Source organism: Ananas comosus, linkage group 20, assembly GCF_001540865.1.
Source record: "Ananas comosus cultivar F153 linkage group 20, ASM154086v1, whole genome shotgun sequence".
In the NCBI taxonomy this organism is placed as follows: Eukaryota; Viridiplantae; Streptophyta; class Magnoliopsida; order Poales; family Bromeliaceae; genus Ananas; species Ananas comosus.
Window position 1 is genome coordinate 2,912,660 of NC_033640.1, and position 9,929 is coordinate 2,922,588.

General features: G+C 33.7%; 1 protein-coding gene across 1 annotated transcript; it reads right to left on the reverse strand.

Annotated features, from left to right (window-relative positions):
- On the reverse strand, positions 559 to 5,513 carry LOC109725752 (beta-fructofuranosidase, insoluble isoenzyme 4-like). The gene is made up of 6 exons (XM_020255088.1): positions 5,291 to 5,513; positions 4,739 to 4,747; positions 3,813 to 4,645; positions 2,684 to 3,087; positions 1,706 to 1,799; positions 559 to 958 (listed from the first exon to the last, which is right to left on the reverse strand). The coding sequence occupies exons 1-6, from the start codon at positions 5,502 to 5,504 to the stop codon at positions 758 to 760; spliced, it is 1,755 nt and encodes a 584-aa protein (XP_020110677.1). The 5' UTR covers positions 5,505 to 5,513; the 3' UTR covers positions 559 to 757.

Consider the following 9,929-nt stretch of genomic DNA (forward strand, 5'->3'; position numbering starts at 1 on the left):
GCAACTTTTTTTTGGCAATGTGACATGCTGTAAATCTCAAGGGGTTGAATTAAGGTTTATCCTATTTTTTTATTCAAATTTTCACACAGCTAGTAGAATTTTTCCAGAAAGATACGTTGGAATTATGTTTAAATTATTTTTTGCAGTAACAAACGAAATGGATACGGTTTTGAAGGGACTGATTATCTAAATATCAAGTTTTAATGAATTTATATGCAAATAACTAATATAGAGAAAAAAGAGAAAAAAAGAACCATCTTGTTTAATAAATTATTGTTTGAGCAATGCTGTGAAAAGACGCACAACTGTTTAATTTTCAACCACAAAATAAGATCTTGTTTAGAAATGTAGCCGTCAAATTGACCCGCTTTTAATTAAAGGCTTTACAGAATAAAAAAAAAAAGATAGTGGTTGAAAAGTGGGGTTAGTTTGGCCACTGCATTCCTAGGCGAGGCCTGATAAATTCGAAATTAGAGATTCTACTTGCGGGTTTTAAGAATCGCACTTCTAATTTCTACATACTGCAAATATTTTATTGCGAATGACATCAAGTGAAAGTAGAAACAAAAGCAGGACAAGAAATAATTTCAGAAAAGGAAACTAATTGTGAAGTGGATCAAGTTATAAAGTAATGGATACGAAAACTTGGGAGCCTCCTTTCTCTAGATTTCTTTGTTTACGATGGTACTAAATCATTTTTCATAAACCTCTAAAATTTAGCCCTAAAAAAAAGAGGACGGACTATTATTAGATCAATTTAGCTCCTGATGGAAATATTTTCATTAATTTTAGCCCTTCTCATTTTCCATGCTTTCAGTGTCGAAATCTTGACAGTAGTAGAGCCATTATTGAATGCATGTAGGTAAGTGCTGCCTGTACAGAGGGCCTCAGGGTAAACCCTAGCTGTGATGCATCCTCTCCCACCTCCACCAAAGCTCTCTATCACTGAGTGATCAATCTGCTTATATATTGTTACAAAGAAATAATAACAATAATGAGAAAGATAAGAATATGTCTCATCACCCTAATTTAGTGGGAGATCAATGTTTAAAAAATAAAAGAGCAATGCTACACATTCGTACCATATTTGGGGTGTATATTTTACACCCACCTATCCAATGAGTGAAGTGTTTTCACCAGCCACTTGATGTGACTGCTAGTTAACACATCACCTATTAGATGGAGTGTACAAGTAGCATTTTCTAAAATAAAACATGAAGATAAAAACTATGGAGACCTCCTCAACTATAGGCCTATTTTGAAACACGCCCCTCAAGTTTGTTACTTTTATTATTTTATTGGCATTAATTATCTTAACTTCTGCTTTCTTTTTATTTGAGTTATATCATATTCATGTTGGTTATGTTAAAAAAATTTACATATATTAAATTTAATAACTCTTTAAACTATTACCATTCAATTATCGTATTATTATTATCAATGAATTCGATAAAATTTCTAATTTATTTGCCCAAAATCACGTAATTCCAAATATTTAATAAATTTTATAAAATCTTCTAATCTATTTGACTAAAATTACTCGACCCTTAAAAAAAAAAAAAAAAATCAAAAGTTAAGAAATTGTCAATCAAAAAATAAAGTTAAGGGTGTCATTGTAAAATTATCTATAGATTTGGAGGTCTCCATACATTTCTTTAAAAAACAAAAAGAAAAAAGAATTATCAAGAAGAATCATTTGACTTACCAAAGTTCTAAGAGATATCTTTCTTTCTTTCTGAAGATCTACATCTAAGAAGCCTCCATACGCTGGTTTGTACAGTCCTGGCCTTGAAGAAGACCTGTTTTAGGGAAATACAAATTAGAATCATTAATTAGTATATATGTATGGTTCGGTTCGGTTCGGTCCGACTAGAGTTTCGAAACAAGTACTGTTTATAAGTAAAGATGTTTGTCGACAAAAATAAATGTTTTCATATGGATGATGCACTATGACTGTGCTAGAATCTAAGTTTGAATTTGGGTTTTGATAGAGATAAATCAAAATGCAACCAAACTATGAGCAAAATCTCACCGAAAAGTAAGTAGGAGATACAACACTTCAAAAGTGTTACAATGTCCGGGTTGTATCATGTCGAACGTTGCGTCCTAAATTGACACACTTGAGACATGCATTTGTAATGTTTGTTGTACGTATATATATACAATCCTCCTACTTACTCTTCACTACCCGTTCATCATTATTATCTTACACATTCATATTATATCCTTAGTGTGTCGATTACATATTCCTTGTAAAAAAAATATATAGCGTTCGAAGTGATTGTTGATATAAATATTCTCGTTATGTATAACACATGGCTAATGCTTAATTATACAGTTATTTTCTTGGTCAAAGTTACTATAGCTATTGTCTAGTTTAAATATTTGGCAATTAAGAAAACAGTGGCTTTGGAAATGCTATTTCTTCTAAAAATATAAAGAGAATTTCTCTTGATTAAGTTTTTATATTTGTGGTCATGTGATCGTGTCCGTGTCTGTATTTTATATTTTTTACAGTTGGTCAGTCATCGTATATAAGTTGTGCAATATTTGAGACCCATGTTCGTGTCCGTGTAATTTAGAATTAAACAGACTGAGTTGAAATGACCTTATTATTATTATTATTATTATTATTATTATTATTATTTTAAGAAAGATAATAATAATAATAATAAGTACATACCTCCTTTGATCTGAGCACATCAGAACCATGTAACTATTTTGAGACCTATAAACTTTGAAATATACAGCAGTGTGCTCCACCAAGTCATCAGAAGCCAAAAGCAGAAGCCCAAAAGGCCCAACCCCACCAGGAGCAGAAGCACTTTGTTCCTCACAAAGCTTCTGGGGATCAAGAAGCCAATTGGGATCCAACGGCTCAGCTCTCTCTAGGTTGTATAGCTCAAACTCTGCTTCCACATCTGCTTGTGAAGCCTCTTTAAGTTCTTTCACCTCAAACACAGCTCCTGTGTTAAGATCTATGTCTTGTAAATGGACTTCATCTTTTCTAAGAGATTCAACCTCTTCAATGGGCCATTGCAGAAGCTGCTTCCCACTGTTATCCAACCAAATAGTCCTCGGAATTGTCTGAAATGCCATCGTAAAAGTATTGGAAGAGTGAAAAAGTCGAGAACAAGTGAAACAACTGTTATTGTCTAAAAGCTTAAACTTACGGAAAGCAATGCTTTTGAAATTTTATATATAATATTTCTTCAATGTTTGGGATAGGGATTTTCTGATTGACCCAAGACACGGAATCGTTGCTTTAGAATCTTGTTATTCAAAAAGGACAAAAATTTCATAGGTACGATTCTTATGGTGTGACAATCTCATCTGCCATCCATCATACTTTGAGATTCATATAGTTCGTATAATGGATGATGGATGAGATTGTCTTACTTTGGGGACTGTCCCCATAAAATTTTTGTTTATTTAGAAGATCGATTTGATATAGAATGGTTCAAAAATGTACTCAATAATATATAATTGATATTCTGTCTTGAAACAAGTAAAGTACTCTTTGAACACACATTAGCAAAGACACAAGGAGGGCATATGTTTGGTTCGATAGTGTTTTGTTTGGAACGGGAATCAGAATGATAGACTTTTGTTTTCTTGAAGGAAATTCCATATTATTCTCACTTCAAGATGAAACATGAATAGTCCAGTCCTTTTATTTTACGTGCCGATTCCAATCACAAACAAATACAATTTGACTTAGCTTTTAGAACAACTTTCTGTGATAGTGCTTTAAAAAGTAGTCCAGTACTTGGCAATAAAAATTACTATAGTTAGGAGTCAAGATCACTTACATGAATGCCGGCCCATCCCTTTGCAACATCGTCGGATGCGCTATCGGACTCGCTTGACCACCCGTATAAAACCCTCCGGTGCTTCTGCGGATCGAAGAATGACTTTGACGCATAAAACTTCCCAAAATCGATCCTTGCCCACAACCGATAATCGTCCACCACATTGTCTGGCACAAAAGCATCTCTATCCTCCTCATACTTTCCTAGCATGTAATAATCCATCCCAGTCTCTGTCAGGCTCATCTTTAACACATACTTAGTCTCACTGCCGTCTCCCTCCGCCACCGCCGGATAAAAATCCGGGCATTCCCACATTCCAGAGGCACTAGAAGAGTGTAATGGATCTTTAGCCCTAACCCAATGAACAAAATCTTTACTTTTGTAAAGGATTGCCGCACCCTTTCCTTGCAATTCAGCCCCAATAGCTATTCGCCACAAATTGTCCTTCCCGACCCAACCAGTTGTTGGGTCCCTAAACTCGCTCGAGTTCAAGTCACCAACCGGCTCGATTAATGGGTTGTATGCCGGTTTGGTCCATTTCGTAAGATACGGGTCAGTTAGGTTCACAGGGAATGCGATATTTTGCACCTGGCGGTTACTGGAGTCGCTACCGGTGTAGAGGATCACAGGACTGTCGGGTGCTAGTATGGTGGCTGAACCGGACCAGCACCCGTTATTGTCGGAGGGGGTGGTCCGGTCCAATGCGGGTTCGAGTCGGATCCAGTTGATTAGGTCGGTCGAGACGGAGTGGCCCCAGATTATGTCGCCCCACAGGGATCCATTAGGGTTGTATTGGTAGAAGAGGTGGTAGATTCCTTTGTAGTACATTGGTCCTGGTTTCAATAGGGGCAAAGTCATTTGCACCACTTTGATAGCAATTTAAAAGGAAAAAAAAAATAGAGATGGAGAGAGAGGTATGTGCATACCATTTGGGTCTTGTTGTTGTTTTCAAGGGTTTGCATTGGTTGAGATTGAGTATGGCATGCAACAAGAGAAGAGAAAATTAGATATTGGTGCATGTTTCAATATTTATACTGTTCTACTTAAATTTTAGCTTTGTACTGGTATACAGAAAAAATTATTAATGAAAAGCCCTCAAACACGAACTTTTGTGTTCTTTGCATTCTTTTTAATGAATCCTATGCTCAAGATTAATTTGAAACATGTTATACTTATATTTAAAACACATTTATGTTGAGAAAAAATCCCTCTAGTCCTTTTAAATTTTCCATGATCAATAATGTTGAAAATATTGTAAATCAAAGCAAGAAAACTATATAAGTATAAAAATTGTTGATAATTTTTATTCTTTTGCATGTAAGTGAGAAACTGAGCAAAATAAGATGTCAAGTAATAACTTTTGTCATTAAATTAGTAATGATTAGAACAACTGAATGGTCAAAATTAGAGGCTATGTACATCTAAGTCTGAAATAGCATAGCAATAATGCAACATAAAATTTTATTAAGAGAACATACCATTAATCCAATTCTTAGGGGGTTGGAAGTGGTATGCAGTTCTATATTGCTTGCTCACAATAGAATTCACCTTTGGAGATTGTGGGTACAAGAAAACTCGTTGATTAGCCTCGACTTCGCCGTTTTCGAAGAAAAGAGAGAAATACAGGAAAAGAAAGACGAAAGAGACGACGACAGCAGCGCAACGCGATGAAGGTAGATCTAAGGGAGCCATGAATTACGAAGGAAAAAGAGTGGAGATCAAAAAGGAAGACGACTTTATTTGAATAACTAGTGGCTCCTTAATTAATATGATGTTAATTTGCATGTTGAGCATTTTTTAAGGGCATGGTGAGTTGTCTTAGGTAATAAATCCAAATATATTAAGAAGTAAGACCATGCTCTTGTTAAATTGAATATAAACTACCATTTTCAATTTATTATATTCTTTTGAAGGAAGTTTAGTATTGTTTTATTTATGGCGGCTTCCAAGAAATTACTACTTGGACTTTGTTGCGAGTACCATCTTTTGTTAAATATAAAATATATAAATACTGTTTTCTAACAACTTAAGTTTTTAGAGTATAACGATTGTTTCACATGCTATCAAAGCCGGAGGTACTGAGTTCGAGTCACATTAGGCTTCTAACATTATTAATTTCTTCTTATTTAGTTTAAGTCCACGTTATGGGCCAACACCGTTCTCTTAAAGTTAAACTTTTAGGCAGCGTTTGGTTAGAGGGGATAGGGATAGGAATAAGCCCTTATCCCCCTTTTATACCCAAACGTTAATTTTTTACCCGAAAATAATAGTTCTCGGTTATCCCCATCAACACCTTCATTTTCTATATAAAACTATCTAAAATTGTTCTTATTCTCGGGAACAACCCAATTTTTATCCAAACACTATTTTTCTTATCCCCATACTCTTGCTTATACCCGAACCAAACGGTACCTTAGAATATAACGGTTGTTTCGTGTGGTACTACAAATAATTTTTCCTCACTTTCCATCCTCTAATAACTTTTTTTTAGGTTTTTTTTTTTACTAGAAACTATAAATATATAGAGTAATGAAACCAACATCTTTGTCTAGTTTGAATGTGGAGATAAGTTATCCACTAATATTCTATTTGGTATAATAATTTTTTATTGCGATTGTTGTGATTAAATGTTTAAAATAAAATACTATATTCCTTTCAAATTATTTTTATCAAAAAATGAATCGTAAGTGAAAATATACAATCCAAACAAATCACGAATGCTAAAACATTTCAAAAAGAAAAAAAAATCAAAATTTTTAATTTCAATAATGTTAAAAAATTATATCTAATAAATTATTACTGGATAACTTATTTTACAACCAAATAGGATGAGAACTTTTGTTAGCATTTAATTAACCTCTCGTACTTGTGCGCACATGTCGATCATTTAATATGTAAAGCAGTTTCAATGGTCCGTATATAGAGGCTATTTTTTTTTTACTTTTATGGTTAATTTCATAAAGATCTCTACAAATATAGTGAGTAGTAAATATATTTTTGTAAAATTTAATTTTTATATGTTGTTTCTATAAAAGTCCTGATATTTTCAAATATATATTTATCGTCAAAATTCGTTAGAAAACTATAGTTAACCATAAATTAAATACTTTACTCTGGTTAGTTTTTGACATTTTTATCTCTCTTATATTATACTGTTATGACTTTTGGAAAAATATATTTGTGATGATAAAATTAAAACCATAAATGGTTTTCTAACGGTAACAAATCAGAGTGACATATTTGAAAATATTAAAATTTTTACAGAGACAAAATATAAAAATTAAAGTTTGTAAGAACATATTTATCATTTACTATATTTATAAGGACTTGTATGAAATTAATCCTTATTTTTACATGAGATTAAAAAGAGCTTCTCCAAAAGAGACAAAATAAGAACAATAATAATTAAAACCGTCCAATTGTCTTTTGAGAACGTGCCAACACTGCCCCCCACCCATCTTCCAAGAGGAGAGGGGATTATTTATTTCCGCAAGTCCCACAAGTAACAACTAGCTAATACACCCTTTAAAATTTTAAATGTATCTTATTTATTTCTAGATAATCCAAATATTCTTGGTAAATTCAAAAAATTCTCTCAAATATATATATATATATATATATATATATATATATATAGGATTTACTAAAGGGGTTGAATTTTAAAAGAGAATTTAGGTATTGAGGAATAAATTTGAAAATATTTAATAGTAGTAAGAGATATATTAGCAAATGCTCCTTTTATGTATTATTTAATTTAATGGGTTAGCAAGTACTAAATGTGATTCGAAACAACTTAATTGGTTTTCAATTATAGGGCTCCCAAATTATTGATCAGTACCGTAAAACCTGCCTACACATAGTAAAAGTGATTAGGATAAACTCCGATCAAATCTAACACCAGATTCGATGGATGTGAATATTAATGTCAAAAATTTAGCATATGATACATATTTTTATCTGAATTCGCATTTTAAAAAAATATAGAAAATAGTTTTGTCAAAAATCCGACTATATTTGACCGTTTTCGCTAGGGGACATGTTATTATATTTTATAAAAAAATAATGTGATTTCCTATCATGTTTTTTGTTTATATTACTATAAAGTTTCATATTAAAATTGCATTTATATTAGTTAAATAATATATTTTATTGAATGAACTACGTCACATATGCCATGAGACCGCCAATTGGGTCCGTCCGGGCACGTGCAACAAATCTGCTGAACAGGCAAGACTTTCTTGTACCCGCACCAAGCGAAATCACATACTAACTTGTACAACTTACACATGATAGAGTATAAAACATCGGAGTAATGACTACTTGATTAAAACAATTACAACAACTTCTAACTTTAAAAGAGTTTACAACGTTATTTCCTAATTGCCAAACTTCCAAAATAAAGGGTATCTCACTAGACCAACCTACTTAGTCTATCTACTCCGCGATCCTTTTACCACGGTCCTGCGCCTCATCAGCTATGGTGGGATCTGAAAAAGAGGTAAACAACAATGGAGCGAGGACTACAGTAAGTTTCTAGTAGGTGTAACCGCCAAAAATGATACTCTACACTCACTCAGTCCAAAGTAGCCATTAGTAGATAGTTATAATTGAAAATAACTATTACTATTATAGAAATACAAATAATAAAAAGGCTAAATTACAGAAAACCCCCATACCAAAATCCGATTTTTCACTTCTCCCATGTTATTTAAAAAACTATACTTTGCCCCCTTATAAAATAAAAATGTTCACAGGAGAGGTAAAGTGTGAACTGTGATGACAAAATGACCATTTTGCCCCTCACCATGTTCACATGAGAGAAGACTGAGGGTATTTTTGACATAAAAAATATATAATAATATTTTATAAACGGAACCCTAACGGATTACAAACGGTAAGGGGTGAAGTGAATATTTTTTATTTTATAAGGGGACAAAGTATATGTTTTTAAATGACAGGGGAAAAAAATAAAAAATCGTGTTTTGATAGGGGAGTTTTATGTATTTTAGCCTAATAAAAATACAACTATGATGCCCCACTTCCCTGGGGGTCACCTATCCTAGGACCATTTTAGACCAAGCAAGCTTAATCCTCTTAACCTCTCTGCCCTAGCCATCGCCCAAAATGCTATAGTCGGATTAGGAAACTCATAGCCACCAGGTAATGTGAGACTCATCTCACTAGCCTTACTTGACCTTGTGAGGAGCCATTCTCCACCCACGACTATTGTCAGCCGGCTAGGGAGCCGTGACACCATAGGAAATAGAATAGTCCTATATATGAGATATAATAGGGTTAAACCTCTCAATCTGGTTATAGCATATTAGATGGTGGCTAGGCCCAAGAGGTTAAGAGGGCTAACTATGCTAAAACTAAAATAGTTCTAGAATGACCCAGGGTTTAGGAATGGCAGGCTATGCCAGGGTTTGAATGAATGACAAGGCTAGCGTGACAAATTTCACATCACCTGGTGACCTTGGACTATTTGTGTGTCACGCCTCAGGATTCTTTGAAAATCTTTTTTAGGAAAGTCAACAAAAAAAACGCGATTTTTTTAGAAGTACCTTTAAAGAATACCCCGTACTGTCACATAGATAAAATCTCTCCTGACCAACCCGATAGAGTCTCCCCTGTACATGCACTGTGTAGTACCTGAATACAAGTATGAACTATACAACAACTACTAGAATGACAACAACCATGCAGATAAAAGAGTAGAATGCTAAACAACTAATAGAAAGATGATAACATAGTACCGAAATTCATAATTAGGAATTAACTAAACCAATAACTCAAACCACTACCTTAACATAATAAATAATTAGCAGATAATGAATGAACTGATCAAGAAATACTCATCAAGAGCTAGTCTAAAAGAAACTGAAACTAAATTGAGCACATGAATGTGATAATCCATGAAGGACCAATCTAGGACACAACTATCTAGAACCATCCTCATGCATAGTCCCGACCCTCACCTCTCACGTCCTTAAAACATGGTCGGCGGTGAGAAACATGTAAATACGTCTCCCCATCCAATGGGTACCGCAAGCCGACGAAAGTAAGTTATACTTACAGACAAAAGGAAGAGATAACAAGCTGTTAGAATAAGAGCGA